Source organism: Ammospiza caudacuta, chromosome 4 (assembly GCF_027887145.1).
Source record: "Ammospiza caudacuta isolate bAmmCau1 chromosome 4, bAmmCau1.pri, whole genome shotgun sequence".
NCBI lineage: Eukaryota > Metazoa > Chordata > Aves > Passeriformes > Passerellidae > Ammospiza > Ammospiza caudacuta.
In genome coordinates this window covers 57,448,898-57,464,841 of record NC_080596.1, presented here as the reverse complement: position 1 = coordinate 57,464,841, position 15,944 = coordinate 57,448,898, and the positions used below count along the sequence as shown (strand labels likewise).

The 15,944-nt window shown below is 35.8% G+C and overlaps 1 protein-coding gene across 5 annotated transcripts in view; it reads left to right on the top strand.

Moving 5' to 3' along the window:
* The window catches only part of GRK4 (G protein-coupled receptor kinase 4), a 39,437-nt gene that overhangs the window by 17,043 nt on the left and 6,450 nt on the right, over positions 1–15,944 (top strand). For 4 of the 5 annotated variants that reach the window (XM_058804427.1, XM_058804429.1, XM_058804430.1 and 1 more), the window contains 10 exons: positions 1,126–1,218; positions 2,577–2,640; positions 3,350–3,490; positions 5,757–5,947; positions 8,393–8,430; positions 10,950–11,039; positions 11,594–11,802; positions 12,608–12,745; positions 13,338–13,475; positions 15,623–15,745. In XM_058804427.1, the coding sequence (XP_058660410.1) occupies positions 1,126–1,218; positions 2,577–2,640; positions 3,350–3,490; positions 5,757–5,947; positions 8,393–8,430; positions 10,950–11,039; positions 11,594–11,802; positions 12,608–12,745; positions 13,338–13,475; positions 15,623–15,745 (1,225 nt within the window). Of the gene's footprint in view, positions 1–1,125; positions 1,219–2,576; positions 2,641–3,349; positions 3,491–5,756; positions 5,948–8,392; positions 8,431–10,949; positions 11,040–11,593; positions 11,803–12,607; positions 12,754–13,337; positions 13,476–15,622; positions 15,746–15,944 lie in introns of all 5 variants that reach the window. The other variant, XR_009274731.1, reaches the window with a different exon arrangement.

The window sequence follows — 15,944 nt, the reverse complement described above, 5'->3', positions numbered from 1 at the left end:
CATAAAATCACACTGTTGTCTGACACCAAGAATTCTGTAAGATAAATGATATTTCTCTTTACTGTATTCGTACTTTTTGAGAGACTCTCTTCCATTATGGAGGTACTCAGAAAAATATGAAATTATAAGTTGAAGCTTGAAAGGTTTCTGAACAACTTTAGACATTTAAGGTTCTTGAAAACAGGTTTAACTGAGGCCAACACTTATGTGCCATTAAGATGGCTGATTAGAGGATCACTTGTAATAGCTAACACAAAACAATACAACTTGGTTTTGTTCTGCAGTCATGGAGTGATATTTCACACAGTAGTAGCAGGGGAGGCTTGTCTTGGAGGGATGGTACATGTTTATGAGTGTTACATGTCTTTCTAAAGCCTTTATGTTTCTAATATTTCTGGTTCTTCAAGGCATGCTTGATCATGTCTGAAGGATGACTACAGGTTTTGTCACTGCTTGGGTCATCTCCCTGGCAACAGAAATAAGCATGCTTTGTTAGAAGCTGAGATTATAAGATTGAAAGGGCTGTGTGAGAACAGCTCATAAAACATGTCTCAAATGGAGTGTCTCATGTAGATCATCCCCTTTCCCCTGTCCAATAAAGACCTGACTACAGTTTGAATGACTTCTTTCCCTCCCCACCTCCATCTTGGTGTGGTTCTTTTAAGGTACTTGGTGTTCAAGGTTTGGATATGGCTTTTAGAACTTCAATTTCAAATCCTAGAAAAAAAATGTATTTACCAGTCTCCAAAGAATGCATGAAACCTTGTAGATTCTTTCAGAGTTCATATTTGCAGGGTCATACATGCATAAAAAGCTGCTGAGAAGCTGATGTTTAAGAGGGTTTGAAGACAATGAAAATGAAGAGGTCAAAGTGTCTAGTTCTATAAGCAGCAGTAGTTTGGCCTTCACAAGTGTTTTGACAGGAACAATTTTCTGTTACAGTTTTCTGTCTCACTTTGTGAGACATTTAGGTCAAAACCATGGTAGAGCGTAGTGGTGATGTTTTTCTGCCTACAGCTTCATTGATATGTTTAAATATATGTCTATAGATTGATAGCACCTCTTGCTTCAACAGCCTTTTTCAGAAGAAGATGGATTTTATTTTTCTGTTTATTTTCCTGCTAGAATTGTCCATGAGTACCTAAGCAAAAGACCTTTTGAAGCTTACCAGGAGAGTGTGTATTTTTCCCGTTTCTTACAATGGAAATGGCTGGAAAAGTAAGTTTATTTATAATGTTTGGATTATAATTTAGCTTTGCTTTGTGGCAAATTTTGATTTTTATGCTGGAAATGCTGGAGAGCTGAGTGCTGAATGAGAGATTGCCTGTCTAAGAAATTATGATCTGAAAGACAAGATGTAAAGGATGATGTTGATGGATAGTAGGAGAACCAGGACTCCAATGGAACTGTCTGTCTGTAACCTTTAAGTGATAAATCTTAAGTCTTTAAGTGGCATTGGATGCAAATTCAGAAATATTTTGCTGTCAAGTGTGCAGTGGAATACCAGTCTTTCTTGGGAATACTCTCATCCTTTAGTTTCAAACTTGATCTAATGAGTAGTTAGTAAACAGATTAATCTAGTATTATAACCCACTGGGTAATTGGATTGGTACTAGGTTTTTTAGGGTGGTACAGATTCAGATCTAGTAATTACAAGATAGCAAGATTTACATATTATATATGTATCAGAATGTAGTACATTCAAATCAATACTAGGTGAGTGTCCAGACTCTTTCAGAAGGCTGAAATTGTCACAAATTGACTCAAATTCAGCCCACTGTGATCACACATTCAAACATTAAGGTGCTTGAGCACTGATTTTGTTGTAAATTCCAATTACCCAATGTCTTTATTTTACTGAATTGTTTGCAAAACCCAGTAAGAGAACTAGGGAAGTCACTCAAATTTTCTACTAAATGAACCTCCACTGTTGTCCTAAGAGCAAAGCTGCAGTAAGAGTGAGTGCTCATTTAAAGCAAACACAGGAAAAGCCAGTCCCTTGTGATAGCCCTGCTCTGACACATTCAGGAGAGTTTTAGCATAGAGGGATCAACAGCTCTACTGCCTCCAGTTATCTGTTCCTCCTCCTCTGCATCAATACCCTAACAAATTGGCTCTTGAACTGCTCTTGCATACCACAACTCTTTCTTTAGTAAAAAGCAAAGTGAAATCAGCGATGGTTTACCTTTTAAATGCCACATTGTCAGCATGATCCCACTGAAATACAGTCTGCCTGCGTGTCAGCGAGTCAATAAGGGAGGCGGCAGGAGGTGACGATGGCCTGTGCTGGGAGCACGGCAGGCTCTGACTGAGGCAGCAAAGGGCCGACCTGGGCAGCTTTCCTTCCTGCTGTCGGCAGTGCCTGGTGACCAGATGAGGGAGCCCACGTTTCTTAGCAGAGCACCCCTTTCGTTTGAAATTCAGCTCATTATGGTACTTCTACAGGAAGTTAAGGCAGCATCTGTTCAGAAATGTGTCAGAACAAAAAGGAGAAAATGAAGACAGACCTCGGGGTGGGGAGGGATTGCTAACATTTGTAATTCCTGTTGCAGTAATTGATTGTTTCTGTTAATCAGGCAGCCAGTAACCAAACACACGTTTAGGCATTACCGAGTACTGGGCAAAGGTGGATTTGGAGAGGTGAGTACAGAAGTATCTTTCTGCGAGGCACTTCTAAAGGAATCAAAGAAAAAGGGGAGTCTGTTTAACTCTTGTCTCTATCAATCTACATTTGACACATCACCTGGCAAGCTGTTGTCAATGCAAACTGTTTTAATGTGTTAAAGCATTGTAGGTCATGCACAAAGCTGCAGAAAATTTGTAATGACTGACAACAGTCACTTCTATTTAGAAATGTCATTTGGAAATGAGAATTTAGTTGCAATTTGCTAATTATGTAGAATATTCATGAACCTAATTTAAAATCTATAGATTTTAATAATTCTGTTTATAATTTATTGAACTGCCTCTGTACATATTTTAACCAGTGCCCTATATGGAAGGAGAGTGCAACTAAATTACCATTATCTTTCTCCTGGTTTATTGTGATGTGAATATTTGTCCTTGACACATCCTAGGACGCTTAGCACTGTTACTGTAGTCACTTGTTTCACTAACACAGGATCCACAGTTTTGCTAAACTATTTAACCCCCAAAGAAATGTACTTGCCTCTGTATAATCACTTTTTCTACTTCTGTTACAGTTTTTGTGAACCTTTAAAGTTTAATGAGCAACGGCTCTGATACTTACAGACTATAATTTTCTGACAGCATTAAAGAGGTTGAAAAGAAAGTTAAATTTATCTAAAAAGCCTCAAGCATCTCTGACACACTATCCTTCTTTTTGTAGGTGTGTGCCTGTCAAGTACGGGCAACAGGAAAAATGTATGCTTGCAAAAAGCTAGAAAAAAAGAGAATAAAGAAGAGGAAAGGGGAATCAATGGCTCTAAATGAAAAAAGAATTCTAGAAAAAGTGAATAGTAGGTTTGTAGTAAGTATCTACTTTCTATTTTCAGAAGTTTATCTTGTTTGCTTCATTTATCTCTTCCAGGAACTTGTGGGCACAAAACTCTTTTTAAAATTGATTTAAGGAGTGCATGAGAGGAATGATTGATACAATAATAAATACATTTTGTATGTGATTGGGAATAGTTCAGTGCACAAGTATTATTTTTGGTCCACCTGCTTTATTTCTGACAGCCAGAACATTAAGGCAGGGTTTGAGCATGCTGATGCCACTGAATCTTTGTCCTCTGCTTAATTTTATATATCCTGAGGTATTTTCATAGCATTTGTTACTCCATTGCTAATATATTTTAAGACAAACATGACATTTTAATCCTGTATTGATTCAGGTTATATTGCTTTGCTGTGTACCAAGGCTTAAAGCAGTATCTTGGATGTGAAACAATTAACTTTTTAATGGAATTTCCATGTAATGGAAATCTTAGTTTTAATACCTAAGCATTTGTAACTTATGTAAATTATGCTCTGTTAGTAGCTCTAATTACTAAGCAGCATAAGTTAAAATGTTCAAAGATACACCAAGTAAAACTTTCCCCAGGTAATGTTTACTTTTTAATTGAAATGTCATTTAAATGTTAATTTCAAATACACTTTGCTTTGGTTTGAAATCCATTTACTTATAAATTTTGTATTGCTGTTCAGAGGATTTTAAAGTACTTGTTTTAGAGGGTAGTGAAAGTTATTTATAAATATATATGTATAAAACATGTATGTATGCATTTTCTGATAAGTTTTATGTATTAGAAAAACCACTGTAGAATACTGCCAGCTACAAGAAAAATTAAGAACTTGCTGGCCAGACACATTAATATTTTAAACTATTGTAAATTATGGTTTTGTATAAATATGCTAATGTTATTTTTGCACAAGGCTTCTGTGCTTAAATTGATTGAAACTGAATCCAGGGAGTACCTGACTTGATCCATAAATTATTAAAACAGTGAAACTTCTATTTTTGAGTAACATTTTTTTCAGCATATGTAAACACTGTAAATCAATAATTGATCCATGTTGAATTTGAAATTGCTTTATAAAATTGAGGATGAGTTATTTTCTTCTTGCTATCCAATGGTGGTTTTTATGCAACAGAGAAGATCTAGGTCTAGCATTTGCAGTAATGCTGGTTTTGAAGTGGGCAGATAACTTGTCATGCCTCTGTCACAAGTACAGTCATAAATAGCTGGACACAGCAGTTAAAACCACCAAATGGGAAGCTATGCCTTGAGTAGCTGATTTGAGTAGCTGATTTCTGTATTTATTTAGTTTTATTATTTAGTATTGTATTTATACTTCTGAAGGAAGAGTTTGGTTCTGTTACTGAATTAAAACAATTATTACTTGTACACATTTAAAATAAATGTTTTGAGTTTAAAAAAAACCCACCCTACTTTTTTTTTTACCTAGCTAGTTTACCTAATGTAAGCTAAGTATGTTTGAATTCCATTGCCCTTCGTACAAGGTAGGTAATTTTGAAGATCCTACCAGATGATCATTTGCATAGCATAACTTTTTTTATTGCAAATGAATTTGTAACTTAAGCAGTTAAATTTTGTGGTATATTACATTGTGTTAAGTGGGGAGGGTTTTGTTTTATTTCACAAGTTTACTTTAAAACTTTAAATGCACTTTAAAATCTTTTACCTAAAACCTGAAAAAAATGTGGTGCTTTGTCCTTGCCTATCAGCACCACATTTCAAGTACAGTGAGAAGAAAGATTGTAAGGAGTTGTACTGAGTCTTTACTGTTGGCAAGTTCTAAATGAGGGAAATGTGCAGTTATCTGGGGGGAGGCAGGGGTAGGAATAGAAACTACACATTTGATTTAAAATAATTTGAGTTCCTCTAGGGCAGTTTTGAGTCTCGTAGTTCAGGAAGATGGTTTGGCAGTGCATAATTCATGAGATATTAATAAAATCAGGAATATGCTCATGCTGCCTGGACAAAGAGTAATACAGGTAGCATGCAGCTGAGGGGCATCATCAATAAATGTATTTTCTGGGTATCTGAACAGATCTGCCACTAAGCTTTTGAGTTGTGTGTCTGGTTTGTGTACACAGGCAAATTAGTCTGAATTCCTTTGTGTCTACCAGTACTCTGCAGGAATGATTTTCCACTTGTTCTTTTTGCCTTAAAAAAGGATTCATAAGTTGATTGTATTGGAAAAAAGATCTGTGAATTGTTTTGGGGTTTATGAATGATTAATGGTTGTGTTCTCACTATGCCCATTTTTAGGTTAGTTTATCCTATACATATGAGACAAAAGATGCCCTGTGTTTAGTGTTAACCATAATGAATGGAGGGGATCTGAAGTTTCACATATATAACATGGGAAATCCTGGCTTTGATGAAGAAAGGGCTATTTTCTATGCTGCAGAACTGTGCTGTGGTCTGGAGGATTTGCAAAGGGAGAGAATTGTTTACAGGTGAGTGTCATCTACACTTACTTGTACTTTTCCACATCTCTTCAATGTTGAACATATTAATTGTTTTCTACTGAAACAAGTTTGTATTTTAATTTTGTAGGAAAAGAATAAAAAAAAAACTTAGTTGCCCTTTTCATGGCATATCCCTAGGAATATATGTCTTATGTCTTCTTGCTGTTGATTTAAGTCTTGATGCTTGATATATTTTAAAACAGTATAAAATGAAATTAAACTATGATTTACAAAGCAAATTAATTTATAATTTTAATGCATAAGTTTTAGGAGTATGGCATTTTATTCCTGCCCACTCTAAAGTAATTCACACTCTAGAAGTCCCTGGCTGCATTGCATGTTACACTCCCAAAGGTAACAGGATAGTCATAGCCCATGTGAAAAGCTCCTTCTTCTGTTTTAGTTTCAGATTCCTCCAATAAAATTATTATTGCCTTTGAATTAATGAAACTATCAGAAGCTTTATGCATTGCAATTGAGATTGTATGCTTTTAATGCTCTGTTTTGTCTCTGTACATACATCATTTAACCCCTGGTATGCATTAATGTTACAGAACAAGCAAACAAACTTAGTGGTGGACCAAGAATGCTTTCCTTGTACTTGTGCTGTGTAACACCAGGTGTCACACACACAGACACACAGAGTGGGAAGTGGCAGAAGCAGAGTGAATCAGGTTTATGCTGGTGGTTGGATGTGGTTCCCTAGAGAATTTGGCCAGTCTTGCAATATTACACACTGTGTTTTGGCATACACATAGGAGGGAAGCAGGGGTGAGACATTTCATCAGCTACAAGTAGGTCATTTTACATTGTTCAAATGAAAACAAAACTGATTGTTTAAAATACAAAATAACAAAAAAAGCCCAAATGAAACAAAAGAGCCCAAACCACAGCCCCGTGTTTAGGCCCAACTTGTTAGCTGTTTGCCCACAAAACAACTTTCAAACACTTATGTCAAATCCTAGTGTTCTTCAGTTTTTTTACCTCTGATCTCTCCTGGTTTCTCTGCTATTGTAATCTCGTATTTAATATCCATTTATTAACATTATCAGGATTGTTGAGACTTAAAACCATGAGAAGCAGAGCATCTTTATGACTTTTGTATATAGTTAATATCATAAGATAATGAAACTTTACCATGAATACGCATATTACAGAACATCAATTAACCAATATGTGGGGGGAAAAACCCTACTTAGATTTTTTGGTGAACAGTTTTCTCTCATTTAGAATGGCAACTCTAGAGTCATTCTTCCTAAATTTTTTTCTTTTATGTTATTCAGATTCTTCTTCTTGTCACAACTGTATGTATATATGTATAGATACATATTGTTTTTAAGAATCTATTTCAATAGCTGATTCTTTAGCCAACTACTGGGTTTTATGTGTCTATTTCTGGCTTATATTTATGGTGGAATAAATCTAAGAGACCATCTCAGTCCACATGCTTACTGATGCATACCACAGTTACACACATATAAAAAATAACCATTAAAAATTAACAATATATATTATAACAATGTTTAGTGCACTATTATAAATAATAATGTACATTATACATTTTATACAAATTTTCATGCATATATATATATATGTATGTGTATCTTCAGGAGAATCTGCTAGGGATAAATCCTAGCAAAACTTCTGATTCAGCTTGAATGACTCCCCAAATTTTCCTTGAGCAGGGAAAAATTCAAACATTCCATTCAATATTTTCTTTTGTTCTCAAAGTAAAAATGCACAAGATGCAAAATTGCAATGCTGAATTTATTGCTCTTTTAGTATTTCCTGAGTCTTGCTATCATTTAATAGTTAAAAAATGTTGTTTGTGAAACTTTGATGTTTACAGAAAAGTAATAGGAAACTTCTAGAAAGTTATTGCAAAGAATCTTAACTAGGTGAAGTGTCTAGGAAGCTTTAAAGTTGCATGGCCAAATTAAAGAAATTGAGTTTGAATGAATGATATTAAGCTTGTGCTTAGTCTTGGGATTATTACTCTTTGTTGATATTCTGATGCCTGGAGATGAAATATAGCAAGGGGTCAGCATCAAACTGCAGCAAACACTTGTATTTTACCACTGTCAAGCTGATATTCCTCAGGAGAAATGCTTTTCACTTATGAACACAAATTTGGGTGTAAATACTGGTTCTTTATATCAGGACTTTAGTGTTGTGTTGCCTTTGTTAATATAAATTAAATAGTTATGGTAATGTCAATTAAAGAGGATTAAAGAGTTCAGGGACAGTGGATCTAGTTCTCTGGTTAAACTATTTGTATTATAGGTCATCAGCTTCACAGATTTTTTTTGTTTATAGGTGGAACTGGAAAAATTGCTTCAGTCAGAACCAAGTTGTTTTCTGTTGAATCTGTTGCATTTGAGGGCTTATAGTTTTGTCTTTGCTTAATTCACATTTCTGATGTTTAATTTGTAGAGACTTGAAGCCTGAGAATATACTTCTTGATGACTGTGGTGAGTAAAAATGAAAATTAATTTGAAATCAGGAATTATACCTCTAATACCAAGCCAGAAATATATAACAAAAGAGACTTCATTGGTGAATCTTAATTTAGCAAAGACAATACTGCCTTGCTTTTTAGAAAGCAGGGGAAAACTTTGGGAGTCAACCATTAATATTTATGAAGGGTCAATATTCTACCTTCAAATGGCTAGTTTTTCCCTTTTGCTCCTCATTTTCCCCCTCCTCTTGATTTAATATCACTAAAATTTTTACATGGATTTGTTTTGTTTGTCTTTTCTTCAATTATGGAAACATGATTTGTTAGATGAGGGGGGCAGAATTTTACTTAGTAAACCAGATTGTTTAGACAGTGGGATAAATCTGAAGTATTTCTGTTTTAACATTTTGACTAAGAGAGGTCTGATGGTCTCTGATGCATATGTGGCTGGACGGGATCAAGGAAGTACAAACAACATGAAGAACTGTTTGTAGTCCTTTGTTTGTCAAAAGCCAAATTAATTCTCTTTAATGACTTTGTATGCAAGTCATTACCAGAATCTTTTGAATTGACTGTGGAACATGTGCAGGAATTCTCTTCTAAGCTGTGGATTAATATTACAAGTTTGTTCTTGCAACTGCTGAGCATTTTAGTTGAGGAAAAACTGTTTTTGAAGTCATTAGCACACAATTTTTTTTAAAGTCAGCATGTTCTGACTGATAATTTTCAAAAAAGATAATGCTTGAGAGAAGTCACTTTCCAAGAGCTAAAGCTTTGCTAGACATCAAATGCATTCTTTAATTTTTCTCTCCAGCAATGTCTTAGAAAAGCTGAAGGGTTCTTTGAGGAAAAATGTAGCCTTGCAGGACTGCACTAGAATGCTTCCTCTCTGCCAGGGATATTTTGATCTAGTTCCAGAGAGCACAGGAGACTAATTAGAAAATCTCTTCAGGAGCTCAGATCTTGCACTTGAAAAGGAGTTCATCAGATGTCAGGGAATACAAGAGCATCTGAATGTATTTAAAATAGCATTTGCTGCTCCAGAGCATTACTTTATTTACTTTATTTCCAACCAGTATATAAAATGGAACTTGACTTTCTCCTCTCTCTCTCTCTCTCTCTCTCTCTCTCTCCATCCCCTGATTATCTAACACATGTACATAAGAACTTAATGTGCTGTTGACTAATATTGATGCTGTAGAGCTTTTTGAATGCCACAGCATGTATGCACAAAGGTTAATTGGGCATTGGAATGGGCTACCCAGAGAGGTGATGCAGTGTCCACTCTTGGAGGCTTTCTAAATAAGTATTTTAAAAGCCTGGGACACTTTGGGCTGCCTGCTTGCTCAGAAGGTGTTATTAGAGACCTTCTGAAATCCCTTCCAGCCTGAATCATTCTGTGAGTCTGTGGTGTTTCTGTAAATAGTATCCCTGTCCTTATAACCAGTATTAGAAATAAGTGTGAGTTTTGCTCTTTTTTTTCATTTTTGCCACAAATCTTTCTACAAAATTGTTTCAGAATTGAATTGGAAATGTAATTGTCCTTTCTTCTGTCTAGACTTTTACATTTTTATTGAGAAAGTACCTTATGTGTTTTTACATTAAAATGTCAATGCAGTTCTTGCCTTGAAATGGCTTGAATGTGCTTGAAACAGTTCAGGAGTCTATCCAACAAAGAATGGGAATATCCATGGGAATGTAAGGGAGAGTGGGGTGGATTTATTCCCATTGCCCTGCTTGGACTGGTTCCCCACTGAGCAGTGCATGACAAACCAGTCCATTGCCAGATGATTTCTGTTAGAGGTACAGCTCTAAAGGCCGTGTGTGATAGGGGAAGGTCATCAGCTTGAGACATTTGGCTGATAAAGTGCAATAAAAGCTGTTTTCCACTTAGGAGTGACTTATGAGAAGAGGAAATCCCCGAATTGAACTGACATGTTACTATATAAATAATTCTGAGTGGATTATTGACTGGGCTGCTCTTGGTTTGGGGTGGGAGTGGGGATAGCAATTCCAAGTACTCATGTTTGGCATTATTGGGGTACTTCATTACATGAAAAAGAGCTCTCTCAGTACAGGCTACAGTTTTCTCACATTTGGAATAAATTAATTTTGAAGTTTTACTAAGAAGTCAGAAAGCTAAGGGCTTGTGGTGGGTATGCAGAATGGAAAACCACAAGTGTCTGATGCATAGATGCAGAATCTGAAATGAGCATTTCTCTTTGTCCAAGAACAGCGGCCTATGCCAAAGCTAGGAATTAGAGTGCTTAAGAGCAAATTATTTTTGTCTGACCTTCAGAAAATCAGTTATATCTGTGCCTCTCTTTCTGCACATTTTTAAGGAGGAGCTGAATAAAACACTCTTTTCAAGTTAAGTTAAATAAACTTAGGGCTATATGAATCTTTTGATACTTTGCAGTGGGGTTTTTTATGAGATGTGCAATAGAAATTTTTTGTTTTAAAAGTGATAGTACTTCATTATTTTACTTCATTAATTGGCTGACTATGTATAATTTATTTTAACATAAATAGGACATATCAGGATTTCAGATCTTGGATTGGCTGTGCAGATTCCAGAAGGTGAAACTGTCCGAGGACGTGTTGGGACTGTTGGTTACATGGGTATGTAAAGCATCCTTTGCTAGTTACATTTTACCAGAAAATTTGCTTCTGTGAATTTAAGAACTGTATTGGACCTGGATTAGTTACTAGACATGTTATGGGAAGAAGAAAGGTTAAAATATGCATTTGTAGATGTTACTTAATTGTAAGCCTACTGATAAACTTGAAAACTTAAATGAAAATTCCAGCTTTAGGCAGAACTTTAACAAAGCACCTAATTTTTTTCTGGGATTCAAAGAGATTTATGGTCACAGGTAAACAGAGAAATTACTGTGACAGTACATTTCTTTCCATGCTTTGGAAAACTTCATTCTCAGGGGTTTTTTTTCCATTCTCTAAAGAATACTGGTTTTAAGCATTCAAGAAATTAAGTTTTTCTCTTGAATATAAACAGAGTTCTCACTGTAGAAATGAAAGTTTCTTCAAAGTACAGAAGAGTCACACAAACATGTCTGCACAGGGCCCAGAGAGAGTACCTGAGAGTTTTTCCAATACACACAATTAGTCAATTTAAAGTGAAATGATGTGGGTGTGTGTTTGTTTTTGCTTTGTAGCTCCAGAAGTGCTCAAAAACGAGAAGTATACATTCAGTCCGGATTGGTGGGGCCTTGGCTGTTTGATTTATGAGATGATTGAAGGGCAGTCTCCATTCAGGAAGCACAAGGAAAGAGTTAAACGCGATGAGATTGACCGCAGAGTAAAGGAGGACCAGGAAACATACTCAGACAAGTTTTCAGAGGAGGCAAAATCCATCTGCAGGATGGTGGGTGAAGAGACATAGAGGTTTGGAAATTAAATTTCTAATCCTTTTAAAGAGACCAACTACTTTATTTTAAAATCTTGAAAAATTTTCGGAACGGGATTTCCTAAACCTTCCTTTAGTTCATATGAAAGTTTGTGATTGTTCATGAGCTGTTCAGTTATCAAACTTCAAGAATTCAGAACTTTTCTTAAGATGAAGGAAAGCTGCATAAATTAATTATTCATCACATGAATGAAATGGTCTAGTACTGCTTCGACCACTTGTTATTGTAGATGGAGTGCAATAGCATGCTCAAATAGGATACTGCATAGGAACAAGTGGCTGAGTAGTACAACGGTTTCTTCACATAAAACGTTATCTACAAGACAATTTTTTTTTCTATCTTGCTTCTTCTTAAATTTATACAGAAAGCTTCACAAGTTTTCTGTACTATTTAATGCAAGATATATGCATTACTTAAGCCCATAGGAAAAAATAGAAGTCTCTTTCCTGAAAGGAAAGCCTACTGCAAAGTCTGTACTGTCAAGTCTTCTTAATATGACATCAATTAAAATATTTTCATATAGCTTTGGGCATAATCTTCAAATAATGTGCTTTGAGGCATTCTTTTGTCTGTTGAAAATATATTTGTTCCCAGAATGTTGTTGTTTGCGTTTCCAGGTATAGTTCCAATTGATACATGATAAATTTGCTTAATAAGAGCCCAAGTAGCAAAATAAACTGATTGAAAGACATTGTATGTAGATTATATTTTTTTTAGTTGTGGGATTATATCATGGATCAGCTTTTTTCCATGTATCTGCAGTTACTTGCTAAAAATCCAGGGGAACGACTGGGCTGCACTGAAGGAGGAGCTGCTGTTGTAAAGCAACATCCTATTTTCAAGAACATCAACTTCAAGAGGCTGGAAGCTAACATGTTAGAACCTCCATTCTTGCCAGATGTAAGTAGGTGAGACAGATTTGATTAGTATCTAAAAAGGGAAGAACTGTCATAATTCTGTTAGCAGTCATATGAACTCCAGAGAAACCTTTAAAGTTAGTTACACTGGTAGGAGAATGCCATTGTTGCTATTGATGATAACTAATTGTTGTGTTTCATCTGAGATCACAAAACAATTTACAATAGTGGTATTTCCCTAGGGAGCTTTGTAGCTGATTTCTTACCCCATAAAAGTCCCCTTCCATTGCTCAGATGCAGAAGAAATGAGGAATAGCTTTGAAGAAAATATTCCAGAGTTGAAAGAAAGGTGACAGAAGATGAGTGAATTATGATAATCACTGAGATCCAAACAAGCTGCTTCTGGCTTTGATATTTCTTTTCTCTTACTTGCAGGATGGATAGAATTGCTCAGGTTACTTATGAAGAGCATCTTTGTATTTCTGTTCCATAGAATAATGTAATTTGCTGATCAGCAGTGTGAAATGTAAAATTGCAGACATTTTGCTCTCTTTTGCTCATCTAGAGAAAATAAAACCAAACTAAAAGTCCCCAGATCCAAAACTTTAATGAAGTAATCTTGTCTTGTACTGCAGCCACGTGCAGTTTATTGTAAAGATGTCCTGGACATTGAGCAGTTCTCAACAGTGAAAGGAGTGAACCTGGATACCACAGATGATGACTTCTATTCCAAATTTGTGACGGGTTGTGTCTCAATCCCTTGGCAAAATGAGGTAATGCACATTTCATAAAAGATTATTTCTTTAGTACAGCAGTATAGAATATTTAATAAAATATATAATTATAATTATTTTCTCTAGGAGATGTAAAGACATTTCTGCTTTAGACTTCTTTGCTGAGAGGCTTAACAATTTTTTTTCCAAAAACATAAGAAACTTGCTAAAAACTGAGATTTATAGTAAACTTGCATAAACAAAGTCTGGCATCTTGTCATCATAGGCACAGCTTACAGAACAGTATTAGTATCTGTAAGACCACCCTTTCCTTGTTCTTCAGTCCCATGTTGTTCAGTATTGCTGTTGACAGGAGAGGGATGGAATGCTATTCCAAGTGTTCAAAAGCAAATAGGTGCAGTGCAAGCTGTTTGTGTATAGCCTGTGTATCAATAGAGTATCCAAGTGACAGCAATACAGAATTGCAGACTCACCTTTTTCAAGGTTTCAAAACAAACAGTTCAATATCAGTTGAGTCAGACTTTCCCTTAAGAGTTTGTTTTGTGTGCCTAGTGAATGAATATTCTAGTAGTCTGCATAGAGTACTAGAATTCTGCTGCCTCTGCATGCAATTCAAATCTATTTACTGTTTCAGCAAGAGCACTCAGTAACAATTACTTAAAATTGTAGTTTTGTTATGAATGCCTTGTCCCCATTATAATCTATTCGTGACTTTCTGAAATTGCTATTGTCTTGAGTTCTACCAATGTCATTTCTCTCCCAGTATGATTGCATTTTATTTAAAGCTTGAACACAAAAGATGAGCAATTTCTGAATAATTTGGAGGAAAAAGTACATTCCCCTCTGTTTTCCTTTTGTTTTTTTTGCATTACATTAAGGATATTTGAAAAGGTATCATTTGACATATAGAGCTTTCACTGAGAAACAGTGAGTCTTGGAGAGAGAAGTATTTCCTATACTATGTTGTAATTCTAAACCTCAGAATATGATCTAGACATTAAAAAATGCACTGCAGCTTAATAACTAACCCTGCAGAGAGGGTTAAAGTTGGAAGTAGTTGTAGAATTCTTGTGATGGCAATTCCTGTTCTTCAAGGAAGAACTGCGGATTTCATGGTACATTTGTGCTTATTTTTTTCTTTTAATTCATGTTACTGAGCTTTCCCTCAAATTTTTGCCTCTCAAGACTTTCTCTCACCATTCCATAATTTACCCAATGTCCTGGTTTACAACAAAAGCAGGCTGCATTTCTTCTTATTCCTCTTTATGCCCTCTCTCCCTCTACAAGGTATATTCACAGTTTTAAGCTGCACCAAGGGAAATATAGGTTGGATAATAGGAAAAAGTTTTTTACAGAAAGAGTGATAAATTACTGGAATGGTCTGCCCGAGGAGGTGGTGGAGTCACCATCCCTAAATGTGCTTAAAAAAAGCCTGGATGTGGCACTTGGTGCCATGGTTAATTGAGGTGTTAGGGCTGGATTGGACTCGATGATCTTGAAGGTCTCTTCCAACCCAGTGATTCTGTGATTCCTTTGGCTGCCAGCTGCTGTGACAGATGTGTACTGGTGGCACTTACTGGTAAATGCCAGCTGGATTTGGCCATTAGCCACTCCCCCCCTTCTGACCCTGCCTGTTGGTTGTATTTTGGCATTCACTCTTCCTGCTGTCCTTTCTGTACCCAGTAATTGTGGTTTTATTTCTTTTGTTTCTGTGCACACAAAGATTATTTCAAAATCCTTTGCTTCTCTCCAGAGACCCATCTTCGTTATATCTTTTTTTTTTTCCTCCCATGTCATGTTTATTAATTAAGTTCAGTCAAGGGCATAGAGATAATTTTTTTTTTCGGCTGGCCTGCTCTAAAATGAACAGAATACCTGAAAGGAAAATCTGTTTCTGGTTCTAAAAGCTTCTCTTTATTGCATCATGAGTATAAGAAAGGCAAGAATGCAAAAAAAGCAAGGGAGTACCTGACACCTGTGTGAGAGTGCTCTCATTGCTATTCTTTAGTTGGTTGAGTGCACAAGGTGAGTCAATGTCAGCTTTGTGCTTCCTTTTGGAGACAGTGGTATAGTTTGGCTGATGAATTTTTAAGTGTTAGGAGTACCCAGCCAGGGAACAACAACAACCTGGAACTTGTTTGAGAGGCTTTTATGGATATTTCATTTATATTTCATATGTTTCAAAGATGATTGAAACGGGATGCTTTGAAGATATCAATGCATATGAAACTGATGGTACTGTGTCGCCAGACAGAGAGAAGTCTCCTAAGCCAAAGAGAGGCTTCTTTCACAGACTTTTTAGTGGAGAGGTAAGGGCATTTATTTTCTTTCATTAAATTAACTTCCATTCTTTTTTTATTATTATTAATTTGTGATAGGAAAACCAAGTTGCTCACTGCATTGTGAAACCAATGAAATCTGGTTTGTTATGGCTTTGCCTCTCCACCACAGTTCAGAAATTATGGTAATCCCTATAACTACAGGAGGCTTTCCTGCCTCAGCATTCTG